Source organism: Salvia hispanica, chromosome 6 (genome assembly GCF_029641045.1).
Source record: "Salvia hispanica isolate PSC_SH4W2 chromosome 6, Shi_PSC_v1, whole genome shotgun sequence".
NCBI classification, from domain to species: Eukaryota; Viridiplantae; Streptophyta; class Magnoliopsida; order Lamiales; family Lamiaceae; genus Salvia; species Salvia hispanica.
The window spans coordinates 48,501,846-48,517,754 of NC_142697.1; the positions used below are offsets into that span (position 1 = coordinate 48,501,846).

The 15,909-nt window shown below is 35.8% G+C and overlaps 4 protein-coding genes across 5 annotated transcripts; all 4 read left to right on the forward strand.

Annotated features, from left to right (window-relative positions):
• Nucleotides 1–244: 244 nt before the first annotated feature.
• Nucleotides 245–3,443, forward strand: LOC125204103 (uncharacterized). Of its 2 annotated transcripts, none has more exons than XM_048102659.2 (5): nucleotides 245–397; nucleotides 1,635–1,903; nucleotides 1,985–2,107; nucleotides 2,673–2,963; nucleotides 3,073–3,443. In XM_048102659.2, the coding sequence occupies exons 2-5, from the start codon at nucleotides 1,655–1,657 to the stop codon at nucleotides 3,280–3,282; spliced, it is 873 nt and encodes a 290-aa protein (XP_047958616.1). In that variant the 5' UTR covers nucleotides 245–397; nucleotides 1,635–1,654; the 3' UTR covers nucleotides 3,283–3,443. The 2 variants fall into 2 exon arrangements, with proteins under 2 accessions (XP_047958616.1, XP_088916167.1); XM_089060041.1 differs by having other exon boundaries at nucleotides 250–397; nucleotides 1,639–1,903.
• Nucleotides 3,444–3,987: 544 nt separating this feature from the next.
• LOC125205650 (uncharacterized) lies at nucleotides 3,988–7,231 on the forward strand. The gene is made up of 6 exons (XM_048104712.2): nucleotides 3,988–4,528; nucleotides 5,244–5,321; nucleotides 5,484–5,518; nucleotides 5,606–5,661; nucleotides 6,352–6,450; nucleotides 6,902–7,231. Exons 1-6 carry the CDS (start codon nucleotides 4,097–4,099, stop codon nucleotides 6,958–6,960), a joined length of 759 nt encoding a protein of 252 aa, XP_047960669.1. The 5' UTR covers nucleotides 3,988–4,096; the 3' UTR covers nucleotides 6,961–7,231.
• A 456-nt stretch (nucleotides 7,232–7,687) lies between these two features.
• On the forward strand, nucleotides 7,688–11,522 carry LOC125205649 (uncharacterized). The gene is made up of 11 exons (XM_048104711.2): nucleotides 7,688–7,974; nucleotides 9,250–9,360; nucleotides 9,439–9,501; nucleotides 9,599–9,712; nucleotides 9,798–9,947; nucleotides 10,063–10,140; nucleotides 10,231–10,452; nucleotides 10,545–10,631; nucleotides 10,714–10,833; nucleotides 11,052–11,144; nucleotides 11,294–11,522. The coding sequence occupies exons 1-11, from the start codon at nucleotides 7,696–7,698 to the stop codon at nucleotides 11,351–11,353; spliced, it is 1,377 nt and encodes a 458-aa protein (XP_047960668.1). The 5' UTR covers nucleotides 7,688–7,695; the 3' UTR covers nucleotides 11,354–11,522.
• A 2,598-nt stretch (nucleotides 11,523–14,120) lies between these two features.
• LOC125205652 (large ribosomal subunit protein eL18y) lies at nucleotides 14,121–15,824 on the forward strand. Its single transcript, XM_048104713.2, has 5 exons — nucleotides 14,121–14,213; nucleotides 14,294–14,383; nucleotides 14,456–14,584; nucleotides 15,006–15,188; nucleotides 15,513–15,824. The coding sequence occupies exons 1-5, from the start codon at nucleotides 14,211–14,213 to the stop codon at nucleotides 15,669–15,671; spliced, it is 564 nt and encodes a 187-aa protein (XP_047960670.1). The 5' UTR covers nucleotides 14,121–14,210; the 3' UTR covers nucleotides 15,672–15,824.
• The last annotated feature ends 85 nt before the right edge of the window (nucleotides 15,825–15,909 follow it).

Below are 15,909 nucleotides of genomic sequence, written 5' to 3' on the forward strand. Positions count from 1 at the left end.
AATACTCCCAACTACCCATATGGCCATATCAATCTCTTTTCTCAATTTCCACCTAACTGTCAAACCATACAATCCACGAATCCATTAACTACGTGTTTCAAATTACTTAATTATTGAGTTTGTTGTAATTCTAAACCAATGAAATTTGAGGATGATGAAGTAGTACTATTATTAGTTTTTTGATAAAATTGAAATCACTATGAAATCTAATTTATCTAAATAGGATAGTGATCAATAAATAATTAGATTCATAGATAAAATAAGAAAAATACAAAAATTATTTTAGTTTATAGTACTCGTAGACTAATAATTTCAACACACAGTAAGCAACAGAAAAAAAAAAACTCAACTAATCGTCTTTCTCGATTTCTCCCCCTTTCTCCGATCACGGTTTACTGTAAGTCTTCCCCTTCTCTCTCTAGTTCTTGCTTTATCTGATCTAATTTCTGGTTGATCGAGTTTACGTTGATTATGATGCAACTTGAGGTTGAAGCTATATATGTGCTGTGAATCTGATTACATTTGTCACGAGTTGTGTTAGCTATCAGTTCTTCTCCGATTAGATTTGGATTAAACTTGGAGAAATGCAAAGTAAGATATGAAGTTAGAGAGGATCCGCAGCATTTTTGTTGATTTGCGAAGTATGTTATGTTGTTAGTGATTGAATGTAGATAAAATAAGAAACTCATAAAGGATCAAACTCTGAAAAAAGTTTGTTGAATGATTCGCTGAGCTGAAGGAGCAGGACGAGAAACTGTTACTTAGATTGTCTGATGAATTGCAAGAAATTTGTGACTTTCCTTTAGAGCTAGTCATGTTACTTTGGTTCTGCAAATTTGGGTCGATATTGAAATTAATACAAATAATACTATCACTAGCGGATCTTTCCTTTAGTGAAATGATAGAGAAAACAGCAAGTTAGTTCAAGGATATTGGTTGAGTTAATGAGTAGCGAGCCATTTTCTCTAACAATATGCCTGAATGTAAGTGTTAGAAGCAGAGTTGGTAATGCAACAACTGTTTGACAAAAGTACACAATGAAAGAAATAGCACAGCAACTGTTTAGGATTAATGCCAAAACCGAAATCATAAATAACTTGACTAGGTGGATCCCCTCCTAGGAGGCCGATTACAACTTAGAATGCTCGACACCCCTCTCTGGCTCTCTCAAAACCTTAAGAGGGTGTATACAGCAATGAAAGACTCCTGTTCCTAACCAACAATTGAACATTAAACCCCTAATATGTACTATTACAGTTGCATATATAAGAATTTTCCTTTTCATTCTCCTTTTTTATTCTTTTTCCTTTTTATGTAATCTGCTCAGTTATAAAGGTGATAATATGTCATAAGAGTGCCTCTGAACATGTAAGTTGAGGATATGGAAGTTTTGAGAAGCTAAATACTAGCATATAATGATGACCAATGAGTGAATAGTTTTCAGTTTTGAGGTTTGTCATGCCTAAGGAATAAGGATATACCAATTTGAAATCGGTTCATGATTTTATCATCTACACTGTGTGAGATTTCACTAACTACAACTAAAAAGGAAAAGCAAGACCAACACATTTTTCCTTTAATTGCTTTCAATAATAAACCTATGCTAAGAGTTCATAATGGTAATATTCTGTCAGCCAGCTAGAGATACCTTACAATGGATCGGGGGAAGTTCACTCTGATGGGATCGACTGTGTGTGTCATGCTCAGTTTACATTTCTCAATACAGCTAGTGTCCCAACATTATCTAGCATGGAAGAAGCCCAAGGAACAAAAGGCAATTATCATAATCGTCCTCATGGCTCCCTTATATGCTATTGATTCTTATGTTGGTCTGTTGGACATCAAAGGAAGTGAAACATTTTTCACTTTCTTGGATTCTGTGAAAGAATGTTATGAGGCTCTGGTGAGTTTTTTAACAGTTGCACTTCAGTTGCTGCCTTAAGCATGATTTTGTCAAGGATGTTAACTTTGTCTTCAATGGTAGGTGATGGCAAAGTTTTTAAGTTTAATGTACACCTACTTGAACATATCCATCAGCAAAAACATAGTACCAGATGAAATTAAAGGAAGAGAAATTCATCACTCGTTCCCGATGACTCTTTTTCAGGTACTCTCCTCATTCTTTTAGTATTAATATTCAGTACTGTTGATAATAGATGAATGAAGTATGTCATGTATTTGATAAGGATTTATGCTGTTGTTATAGTTTACCTTGGTACCAATTTTATTGGATATCTCTTTGACTGGAAGGCCTCTTTTTCTGTGACAAAGGGCTCAATTATGTCATGGTTGGATTAAGAGACAAAATAAGAATTCATTTGTTTAGTACCAGAACGGACAAGAAAGTCCTAGGATTGTTATTAACTTATAAAGTTTTGGCTCCTTTGCCGCCTTCTCTAGGAAACATATGGTATTTACTAATGCAGAAAACAAGGTTTACCTGATAGTTATTGCAACAAAATCTAGGAGTGTGTACATTAGTACTGGTTAGTTTGATTGAGATTGCTTGTACTCTATGTTTATCCTTTTTGTAAGATTTTGTGATCGTGTTGTATCTTAGAATTTACAATGCACACATGATTAAACCTTTCTCTTTTCTTTTCTTCTCTTTTTTTTATCAATCTGAATTCGTAATAAACATGTTTCTACATGTATGTTTATTTTGAATGCAGCCCCATACTGTGCGTTTGGACCACAAAAATCTCAAACTTCTCAAGGACTGGACATTGCAATTTGTTGTGATCCGCCCTGTCTGCTCTGTCTTGATGATAACGTTTCAACTTCTTGATATGTACCCTAGCTGGTTGAGCTGGACATTCACCATCATCTTGAATGTTTCTGTTTCACTGGCCCTGTACTCTCTTGTTGTGTTTTACCATGTTTTCGCGAAGGAATTGGCACCTCACAAACCCCTCGCGAAATTCTTATGCGTCAAAGGAATCGTCTTCTTCTGCTTCTGGCAGGTATGTTTACCATAAACCAGTTTATTATGCGAGGAAAGTTTAGGATGTAATGTGATTGCTATGTAATTCTGTCACTCATTGCTTAACCACTCTGTGTGTCCATTTGCAGGGAATCATGCTTGATATTCTTGTAGCGATTGGCATAATAAAATCGAACCACTTCTGGCTGGATGTTGAGCATCTTCAGGAAGCTCTTCAGAACGTCTTGGTGATTGTGGAGATGGTCTTTTTCTCCCTTCTCATGCAATACGCATATAGCGCTGAACCGTACCGCACCGGGTTGAGTTCGGTCAAGACTGAAGAGAAGAAGAAAGAATGATGAGAGAAGCTTTGTACGGCAGGGCCATGGAGTAATAATTTGTACTCGTATTTACCACTAAGGTTAGTACATCGATTACTATACGGTTGCTAGTATGAACTCTGTTATGTAATGATGATCGTACCTTGTCTCAATGGCCATTTTTGCAATTTTGTTGGAAATTTTGAAGAGTTTTTAGCGGTTGCGGAATCTTATTTGTACCTTGTCTCATATTCGTAACATAGGCCCGAAACAAGACTGATCATGAAAGGTTTGATTTAAGTCTCGGTCATAACATATTACTGCGACGAATAGATGAGTTGGCTACTAGTTGCGAAGGTGGACTTTTTTCAACTCGCATTCTAAACGATACTGGAGTTTCATATTGCAAAAATGCTAAAAATAATAATGATTTCACCTCATAATTTTTAAAGTGTATAGCAGTAGTACATAAATCTCTAGAACTTGGTAGGCAATAAATCAATTACGATCGAAAACAATTCATCACTCAATTCATTTTTCTTTCATTTTTTGTTAATTTCCTTTGTTCTATTTGTAGATTTTAGCTGGGTACCAAATGCAAGAGATTTATGAATTTTAAAATATGAAGTATAATTATATTCTCTATCCCATAAAAATAAAGATATTTGAGGTGATAGACCAACAAATAAACAATCAAATACGGAAATGACAAAGAGAAAATAAATAAAAGGCCGCTGTTTCAGAAGCAAAAGCGTAATAAAAATCCATTCTATTCTATCTACATCTTCTACTAGCTGCTTTAAACACCATGAAATTAATTGATCAATCAATTGCTTGACCTCCTTATACAACCATGGCAGCATTAATACAAATTTCCATCAGCTTCTCGCATGCTCGCCCTCTCCATCCATACCCTTATTCAGCCAAGAAACTTGGTTTGAATAAGTTAATTTTTTTACGACCCCTCAATTATCGTTCGTCATCAAGAACAAAGATTGAATCTTTTCACAAAGACTGTTTCAAGGCGGGTGTTTCTAGGGAAAATTGGCCGTTTCTTGGAGTGGGCAAAGGCAAAGATGGAGTTCCAGTGGGTAGGGACAAGAGGGTGGTCTTGGTGAAGTTTCGTAACGGCTTTAATGGTCTCGGCGGCGGCGGCGGCGGTGGTGGAAGAGTTAGCGGTGAAACGGCAAGGACTGTGGGAAATTTGGCTTTGGCAATTTTACTCACTTATCTTTCAATGACTGGGCAGCTGGGCTGGCTTCTCGATGCTATTGTTTCCCTTTGGGTCTCTCTCTTCTTCATTATGTTACTTAATACTAGTTAAGATGGAAAGATTGGTATTGTAGGATATTAGTTTCTTTTGGTTCTGATTAATGTTAGAAAACAATCTTAAAAGTCTCAAGTAGTTAGTTATTATACTAGGAGTACTAGTATATACTTAAAATCTTATCTTAGTATTTATTAGTACACAATCTTAAGTAGTAGTAGATTGATTAATGTGTAGTTTCTAATTAAGGTTGAATGGCTTTTAGATGCTATTGTTTCCCTTTGGGATCTCTCTCTCTCTCTCTCCTGCATTATGATATGTATAGATTGTTTATTGTAGGACATTAGGTTCTTTAATCTCTAATCAATGTTGAATGGCTTAATATTAGTACACAATCTTATCTTAGTAGTTATCAGTACACAATATTAAGTGGTATATTCATTAATGTAATGTAGAATGGCTTAAGCATTTCAGGTTGTGCATTACCATTTCATTAGCCGTGTTAGTGTTTTTTAGTTGTGCTGTCTTTTGAATTTATCATTTAGCTTTTTCTTGCTGGAAGCTAAAGTGTATGAGCATAAGCTGACCATTTCACTTTTGATGATCTAAAGTGATTATTAAGAGTATTTGTTCATTCAAAGGATTGCCATTTGTTACCATGTCTAGTTGTCGATTTTATACGGCTAACTGAATGATGAAGCCAGCTTTATTTTCACTTGGCGTTTGTTTTCAGCTTCTTGCAGTGCTTGTGCCGATTGTGGGCATTGGGGCTTTTCTGTGGTGGGCAGGCCGAGATATTCTCCAAAGCAATGTTAGTGATACATAACTTGACGTGCTTCACCTTGAGCTATATTATTATTATTATACAAACATCAACATTTTGTGATTCGTGCTGTGGTTATTAAAGTAACTCTGTTTGGTTGAGCATTGCATTTAACAGTATGTTCATTAACTGAGCTATCTTTACGTACAGTGCCCAAACTGTGGAAATGAATTCCAAGTATTCAAGTAAGATACAATCAAACTCCTTCAGTCTATGAAAAAATGTGCAAGGTGATTACCGTGGTTGAATGCACTATATTTTTTTTATTGCAGATCTACTTTGACCGATGAGCTGCAGTTGTGTCCATTCTGTAGTCAGCCGTTTTCAGGTAAACTGAAGCCACCTGGATCCAGACAGTTGAATGCAGGATTTTATATTCATTTGCTAGGTTCAGACGAGCTTTGCCATGCCATTTGTTGTATTTTGATATTGCTTTGCTTCATCATTCTTGAGTTGCTAACCACCCATCTCTTTGTTCTTCTGTTGTGCTTTCTTTTATATTTTTCGTAAACAAGCGTCATTTTTCTCAAGGCCAATTCCATTTTATCTGAGTGGTTTTGTCATTGTTTACTATTTTATTTATTTATGTGTTTTCCTGATGATATCAGCCATTTCCTTAACCCCGGAGATAATAAACCTATGTTTTGATACTTATTTTTTTACAAAGAGGCTGCTGTCTTTGTATCTAGTAGTATGAAGGAGACAGACGGAATGGGAGAGTGTAACTAACTGTTGAAACACGAACCATACTAAAATTAATGAGCTTCTTATTGATGTCGAGGATTATGGTCGAAATTGTTCGGTTTAGGCTACTAACTACTACGCTTCAACACTTAATCTATCCATTCTGTCAATTATGCAGTTTTAACACATTGGGGAACTGCCTGGATTTTCCAATCTGTTGAAAGGATTTTGCTACAGTAGATATGCGGAATTGATCCGTATTAAGATACTGAAGTCCTTCCCTCCCTGCTTTTTGTTAGCTGAATGAATTTCTCACTCATGTTACTTAATGCAGTCGAGGGTGATGAGTTTGTCCCGGAACCAGTGAAGTTTTCCAACCAATCCACAATATTTGATCAACCATTTGGCGACTTCAATCCCCGTACGAAGAAAGGTTTGCTTCTTTTCCAATTTGATTTTCTTGCTGACTAAACCAAGACTGCATTTGCAAGTGGATTTCCACCACAGTTGCTACAATCTGGCAATATGAAAACAGGCGTCTTTTATATTTGGGATAATCATAAAAATGAAATAGATCAAGAAGCGAAAAGTAAATAGATGAATAATCATTACATTCAACTGAGAGCTTATTTTCATGTGGAAAAGAGAAGTAATAGTTCCCTGCATGTGTTCTGAGTCGTGTAGAATGATGCTTAGCAGCTCCCAGTTACAAAAATCGAGTTCCTTGAGTTACAAGATGCATATTACTATTTATTGTCTGCATAGCTCAGGCTTTGGTGTGTTTTGGCAAATTATTGCCATATTGTCAAAGATCAAACATATATTTCGAAAACTTCATTGTCATAGCAATTTAATGCTGCGCATTTCTTGATCTTATAATGCAGGAAAAAGTTCATCTGTTTCTGTAGTGGATATTGAAGCAGATGTAAGAGATGCAGAGTGAATTAGCTTGTCTAAAACAGATACTAGGCTCGTATTAATGGAACAGACACGCTCTTATGGCGAGGGTTAACACAGACCTGACCCCCTTTGCGTTGGAAGTGAAGATGCTCCGTGCTGTATATAATACTCCTACATGAATATATTAAACAGTTTGATTGTATATTGTATTTTGTGATTCGTCAGTTGCTAGAGTTGGATTTTGTCTGTGTATCTCATTGAATTCAAGTATGAAGTATGGTGGTTGAATGCATACATACATATGTTTTGTTTTAGTATATTCTCGACTATCATTGACTGTTCGATAGATTAGATAAGATTGTGTCTTATTAATGTTGCTCAGTTGAATAGTTAATCTTGGAACAAAAGTGACCTTGGTTATGAGTCTTGCCAAATTCTACTAATATTGGTGATATCAATTCACTCTAAAACAATCTCGGGATGATTGAAATTTTGAGCCATTGTAATCAGTACTCGTGCTAACGAGTTTTTGTTTTTTTTTTTCGTATGAGAACGTCTGCATTGCATCATTGAATCATACACGTCATTCAAGAAGTATCATTTATTGTTATTTAAAATATCATTTTATCATTTACTTTTATAAAAGGAAATGCTATTAATTTCCTATTATAAATTTTAAATTTAAGCAAAATATTGTTTTGTTGCTATAAAAATATTATAAAAATATTTTAAATTTACTTATATATTATCGAGAAAATTCCAATTAAGCAGCAAAGAAATGTGTAAGCTCTTATCCTTGAGCACCTCTTCCGCTCCTCCGGCGCCAACTTTCCGCTTAACCTGCGCCGCCGTGGCTTTTCCCGGAGCCACAGTTGCAGTGCGCTCACGGCCATGGACCTCAGCTCTTTGTATCCGCTGCGATGAGCATCCGTTCGTACCGGAGGTTGAGAGAGCGGTGGACTCGTTGTACTCGGAATTCCGAGCTGTGGATAATCTGGTGGCGTGCAACTCGGCGCGCGTGCTTAAAGCTTTTAAGAATGCTCGTGTTGGATTCCATGTAAATTCTTCTATTATTCAGCTTCATTTCATCTGCTGCCTAATGTCTATTTTGTTTGTTTTGGGTGTAGATTAAGTTTGAGTTGTGAGATTTGTTTCTGCAAACAATGGGAAGCTGAAATTAACTTAATTGATTACTTGGTTTAGGTTTAGATCATAATTCGGTATGGGAGTGGATTTTGTTTCAGTTTTGTTCACGAAATATTTTTACTAAGTATTTATTTGTAATCTAAACATGTAAATGCAGAGCTTTCAGTTACAATTCTGTAAGTTTTCACGTGATGCTCGGAGCGTTTACTTTTGTGGATTGTTAAAAATCAAATATTCTGTCCCACATCGACTTGGTGATGATCCAATCTAATCTATATAAGTGTGGATAACCCTCCCCCTTATAAGGCCTTTTAAGGGGTGAGTGGCCCATTTCTAATATGGTATCAGAGCAGGGCCCAAGTCGATGATGGTTTATCTCTTTATCTCTTCTCTTGCCTACCCACGTGATGAAAGTCCGATGTGTCATTCCGGCCCACACGTGAGGGGGCGTGTTAAAATTCTAATATCGTGTCCCACATCGGCTTGGTGATGATCCTAGCTTCTCTATATAAGTATGGAGCCCATTTCTAATATGGTATCAGAGCGAGCCCAAGTCGATGATGGATTTATTTCTTTATCTCTTCTCTTGCCTACCCACGTGATGGAAGTCCGATGTCTCATTCCGGCCCACACGTGAGGGGGCGTGTTAAAAATCAAATATTCTGTCCCACATCGACTTGGTGATGATCCAATCTAATCTATATAAGTGTGGATAACCCTCCTCATATGGAGAATTATCTATATCAGAGCATCGGGGCACTAAAGGGATGGTTCGGATACCCATGTGTGGCTCTCTTGATTGCTTTGTGATCAGTTACATACATAATTTACTTACTCCGTCAAACATGAATGTCTCTGAGTGGCCCATTTCTAATATGGATTTCCAAATAGAATACACTAATCCATTGTTTACTAAGATGGATTGGAACTTCGAGATATCCCAATGCACTTAATAATTTTCAACATTTGACCTAATTTTGCTTCATTCATATCTTATTGAAAGGTTTGATTGGAGATCCTTGTAATGAGGATAAAAATACTCAATCATATGGAGAATTATCTATATCAGAGCATCGGGGCACTAAAGGGATGGTTCGGATACCCATGTGTGGCTCTCTTGATTGCTTTGTGATCAGTTACATACATAATTTACTTACTCCGTCAAACATGAATGTCTCTGCATCAGCACTTTGGTGGCAGCACGGGCTATGGTCATGAGGAATCTGGTGGGCGTGAAGCACTGGATGAAGCTTTTGCAGAGGTTTTTGGTGCTGAATCTGCAATTGTTCGAGGACAGGTTTCACCATTTTTGTATTGTTGTTTCTCTATAGGGCTGGGGCTATAGGTTACTTAACTTACTCTCATCCGATACCAGTTTTTCTCAGGTACTCATGCAATCACATGTGCTTTGTTTGCTTTCCTAAGGCCTGGAGATGAGGTAAGTTAAAATTTGCATCTTCTTCTTTCTGTTTCTAGTACGCAAGTCATTTTTGGCACATGTTATTCCTTTGATTCAGATGATTATTATTTTCCAGCTTCTGGCAGTTGCTGGAGCTCCCTATGACACGCTGGAAGAAGTTATTGGGATCAGGGACTCTAATGATTTGGGTTCTTTGCGAGACTTTGGAATAGATTACAGAGAAGTGCCAGTATGTTTCTGCTCGTTCACATACTGATTGAGAACCATACATTTCTTATAGGTGCTTGTTTACCGAGTATTATCTGTATTTGAAGCTTGCAGAGGATGGAGGGCTTGACTGGGACACCCTGAAGATTGCTCTGAAACCTCAAACAAAATGTGCACTCATTCAAAGATCATGCGGTTATTCATGGAGGCGTAGCTTGAGTGTAGAAGAAATCGGCAGGGCTATAGAGATAATAAAGGTAGCTATTTTTATGTAGTTTAATTGGTGAGTTACCACTGTTACACTTTGAGAAGATTGGTATTTGTACTACACCATTTTTTCTTAATATCTCTTTCCATTTTGAACCAATACAGTTGCAGAATCCCCATTGTTTGGTCATGGTGGATAATTGCTATGGTGAATTTACGGATAGAATCGAACCTCCAATGGTGGTATGTAGAATTTGCTTTTCCATACTGATTCCACCTTCCTCGTAGAGTTTCAAAGCTCAATGTTTATTCTATGTGGTTGGTTGCTGGCAGGGTGCAGATCTAATTGCTGGAAGTTTCATAAAAAATCCTGGTGGAACTATAGCCCCATGTGGTGGGTATGTTGCTGGGAAAAAGAAATGGGTAGCAGCAGCAGCTGGTCGTCTCTCTGCCCCGGGTCTAGGAACTGATTGTGGTTCAACGTCAGGTGATATAATGCGACTGTTTTTTCAGGGATTGTTCCTCGCTCCACAAATGGTTGGTGAAGCAGTAAAGGTGAACCATTCATTATTTTTCTGTCATATTTTCATCCTTCTGAATCCTAGAACATCTCCATCCAATGATGATGATTTTTCACGTATTTCTAGGGAAGCCTTCTTATTGCTGAAGTAATGTCAGGTAGAGGATATGAGGTGCAACCATTTTGCCGAGCCCCCCGCAATGATGTAGTGCAGGTACCTTGAGTAATTTTACTTTATACATTGATATCTTGTGATTTTTATTAAATGTTATCATACTGCTTTATTCCACTGTCAGGCAGTAAAACTTGGAAGCCGTGAACGGCTGCTCGCCTTTTGTGAAGCTGTGCAAAGAAATTCTCCAGTTAGCTCTTTTACAAAACCTATAGCAGGTGCAACTCCTGGCTATGCATCTGAGGTACGTATATATCCGATCTATTCTGCTGCTTTTGATAGTTTAAACTTTAAACTCATTCGCGCTTGCAACTTTGCCCGATGACATAACTAAAATTGAGCTCATCAACATGTTCTGTTGGATTTGGTAGAGGATATCCAAATGACATGATTACTAGGTGTTGTTAACTCTTTCCTGTTCGTATTTGCGTGCTTCCTGGGTAACGAAAACTCGTGGTACAGGTGATATTTGCTGATGGGACATTTATTGATGGAAGTACAAGTGAACTTTCGTGTGATGGCCCTCTCAGGGAGCCATATGCCGTCTTCTGCCAGGTTCGTGTCTCATCTTCTCTTGCACTAGTTATGAATAACCTTTCCTTATAAAAGAGATGTATCCACCACTGATCTTTGTGATCCAGAGCCTTGCCTTCTCACAATAAGAATGGTTCTCATTTGAAGATATTTCTAAATTCCACAAACAGGGTGGCAGCCATTGGACGCAGTGGGGACTAGTTCTCGGGGAGGTGCTAAAAGCGTTGTAAGATGCGCACGTTCCACAGCAAACATGGGTTGTACCCCTGTATGGTGTATCCGTTCCAATTTTGATCATAGTTTGATGTGTACTTCATTATTCATCTGGAATACTAATCACAGTTGATGTACTTCATTTTTGTTGAATCAATTGTGAGTGCTTTTTGTCATTTTGTTGAAGTAACATATTCAGTGATGCTTTAGAGGATGTAGTTCAGAGCACATAGTCCGGTTGATATTTTTTGTAACACACTACAATAGCTCGCCCTAGTTCAGATTATATTGTACTAATTCTAATTCTTAACATTAACCAACTTTCATTTTTGTGACAAGTTTTAGAGCATCCATAATCCAAAATGACAAATATGATTTATTTTTAACGGATGGAGGGGGAGTAAAAAAAATAAAAAAAATGAATATACTTGACAAGTTTGAATACTAGTATCTACTCTAATGCGATGCACGGTTCAATTAATTTTACGAAAACTAATTTAATATATCACTTTATCATCACTCGAATTTGAAAACTAAAAAACTAAACTTGCGAAAAACTTAACATGTACAAAATATTTACAATAGGCATATATATAGACTGCATATGTATTTGTTCTAAAGTTTTCATCCTACTTTTTTTCTCTTCTAAAATTCTCTACTTTTTTCTTATATATTCTATTTATTCCTAAATATTTCTATTATAAATTATCTTCAAATTTTAATTACAAAGGCTTATTATTTATTTGAACACATTCCGTACAATAAAAATACTAAAATAAGAAGACGATGAAACACTACTCAGTTGACAAAACATTTTTTCTCAATTCAATAGGTTAGGAATTCAGATCATCACGAGAATTAATAGGCAATCTTTATTGATCATTTTTTTCGGAAAATAAATAAAAGATGTGGTAAGTAGGTTTAACATGGTTTTCTCAATTTCATATACAATTGTACTTCCGCAAGTTACAATTTGTATATTTAATACTCCTATAAATGTTTTTTAGTAAATAGATGTATGAACATAGCAATAATTAAATATAAAAATAAAATTATAATATAGTAAAATTAATCACAACTAATAACTATAATGTCAATCTAGAGTTTTAAGTAAAATGTTAAAATCAATTATGCAATTAGTATAATATTTAAAATTATATTAAAACAATAAAAACACATATATTGATTAAAACATTTTTGGATATAAAAAGAACAATCTTATTTAAACAATAAATAGTAAAATTTAATGTCTAACACCATAAATATGAAATTATTAATATACAATTTATAATGTTCAAAATATGGAAGCCATTGCATAGAAAAACATAATAAATATAATTTACCTTCATATTTTATCAATTTCAAAGATCTACTCCGTCTGTCCGCTATTAAATGTCTCATTTTTTCTTTTTCGTCCGTCTGCCAATAAATGTCTCGTTTCTCTTTTACCATAATTGGTAGGTGTACCCTACATTCCACTAACTCATTTCACTCACATTTTATTACAAAACCAATATATAAAAGTAATTCTTACATTCCACCAACTTTTCTACCCACTTTACTTCATAAAGTCAAACAATTTCTTAAAACCCGTGTCAGTCAAATATGAGACATTTAATGGCGGACGAAGAGAGTAATTTATTAAATTAAATAATAAATTCATCACATTAATCCAAGTCATCACATAAATCCATAAGAATTTGTTATATCATGTCTCATAAAAAAATAATCATGTAAACCCTTCACCTATATAATTGGGTCAACTAATTAAAAAATGTATTGCTAACAAACAATTTATTAGGTATAGTAACTTATTCATATTAAAACATTACCCTCCGACTTCTCTTTGTACTCCAATACATCTCTACCTTATCATTTTTCCCGATATCTTTTATCCGCCTCCATCTAGCTCGGGTGCCCTTCTTTATCACCAGTTATCATCTCCTGCACCTTTCTTGTCCTGCACCGGCGCAATCTATTCCATAAGCCAATTTTTCACCGTCTACATGTAATAATTTAAAACAAAAATCAACTACATACCCTACATTACAACTTTTGCCATTTCGTTGACTTAGGTGCTCTTTTTGCATGAAATCTGTTGTCGTTTCTTTTATAAATTATGACAAATGACATATTGTTACCCTACATTACAACTTTTGCCATTTCGTTGACTTAGGTGCTCTTTTTGTATGAAATCTGTTGCCGTTTCTTTTATAAATTATGGCAAATGACATATTGTTCAAAAATATAGCTAAAGGATTCAGATACTTTTAGTCGACACTAATTTATAATTTAGTGGATATTAATTTATAGTTATACCAAATTAATGGCATTAACACCCTCCATTTGACTACATAGTATATAAATCTGTTGCCGTCTCCTTAATAAATTATGGGACATATTGTTCAAAAAAGATAGCTAAATGATTTAGATACTTTTAGCCGACATTAATTTATAGTTTAGTGGATATTAATTTATAATTGTACCAAATTAATGACATTAACATCCTTCATTTGACTACATAGTATATAGTTATACATACATCTAATGACATTAACATTTCACATGGCTACATAAATTATAAACATAACTTATTAAGTAATATTTATAATTATTCCTAAAATTTATACATATTCAAAATATTGCCCAAAACTCGGCTTTTATATACGTATAGATAAATAAATTATTCTGTGGATTGTTACTATAAAAATTTATTGGGCTGAATTGAGGCCTTAATAATGTCAAAAGCCCAATAGGTTAAAATCCCAACTCCGAACCCTATAAATAAGCTTTACAAATCTCTTGTGCTACCCTAGCTGTCGATCTACTCCGTAATTGAACTCCATTTCCAGCAGGCGCGGCGGAAGTAGTCCCATGGTGCGCCGCCGATCTCTGTTTCGAGCCTCGTGATTGAGCCAATTCAGTTTTCTCTAATTGTTCGATTGTGTTGTGTGCAGGGTATTGATTTGGAAGCCGGAGGCAAGTGCAAGAAGACCAAGCGCACTGCGCCTAAGTCCAATGACATTTACCTGAAGCTTCTCGTGAAGGTTTTGCTCTCATCTTCTCTCGCCAGATTTCATCGTTTCATTAATCTGACTTGTGCATTTTGTATGTAATAGTTGTATCGGTTTCTCGTGAGGAGGACCTCGAGCAGCTTCAATAAGGTGATATTGAAGCGTTTGATCATGAGCAGGGTCAACAAAGCTCCGCTTTCGCTATCGCGGCTCGCTCAGCTCATGAAGAACAAGGTAGTTGTTTTTTTATTACGCTGGCGAGCATTCTAGTTTGTTTAATTGATTGTGTTGGTGCTATTCATATCAGCTTTATTATGGACTACTCTAATTAGTGAAATGAATCCTTGCAATTTAATTGGAAATTTTGTATATATGTTAGTATTTTGTTAGTTAACATGTATTGCCATAGAATGTGTCGTTGCTTAATGGAGTATTTCTACTTCCAACTTCTCGTTTGTGGATTGCATTAGCTGTATGAATCCATGGCCAAGTTGATGTAAATGTTTGATTGAAATACTTTGTTGGCACAGCTCATTATTCATGTTTGGTAATTGTGGGGGGCCATATTTACAATTTCAATCATGGATGTTAGCCTATCTAGTTTGTAAGTACATATTTAATCTCCAAATGGTTGTAATTTTTTTGTTATTGGTAGGAGGACAAGATAGCTGTTCTTGTAGGGCCTGTAACCGATGATATTCGGGTGCATGACATCCCTTCCATGAAGGTTACTGCCCTGAGGTTTACAGAAAGAGCCAGGGCTAGGATTGAGAAGGCTGGTGGTGAATGTCTGACCTTTGACCAGCTTGCTCTTAGAGCCCCTCTTGGACAGAACACGGTAATTTCACCCTCTTTTGTCTAGCTCTTGAAAATCTTGAAGCAAGTTGTTGAGCTGTTCATTATATGACTTTAAAAACTGATGAAAAAGGGTTACTTTTTAATGGACAAAAATGTTTAGTTTTATAAATGTTGTTTTATAAGATAAAACTATAATCGTAACTCTTTGATGTAAAATAGCTTATCTCTGAATCCTAGTTCGTAGCATATATACCTTAAAATTCCTTGCAGGGATAAGGTATCATACTCTTAATGGATTCATTCGTATTTCAACCGTTTTCAACTCTGAAATTAATATCAGCTAAACTGTGTTTGTTTATTTTAGGTACTACTGAGAGGTTCTCCTAAAGCTCGTGAAGCTGTGAAGCACTTTGGTCCTGCTCCGGGTGTGCCACACAGCCACACCAAGCCTTATGTGCGTGCCAAAGGAAGGAAGTTTGAGAGGGCAAGAGGAAAGAGAAACAGCAGGGGTTTCAGGGTTTGAATTAAATTTATGTTACTTTTCTTGGCAACTGACACTGAGATGTTGGCCTCCACCCTCGAGAGTTTTGTTCTTGTTTCAACGTTATGGATACGTGTTATCATTGAGTGTACTCTATATTTTCTAGTAACATCTAAACTTGCCCTTGTTTTTGAATTCTATTTCAAATAGTTTTTTGAGTTCATTAAACTTGCACCAAAAATGATGCTTTATATAAGTATTAAATTTGTCCAAAATGTAA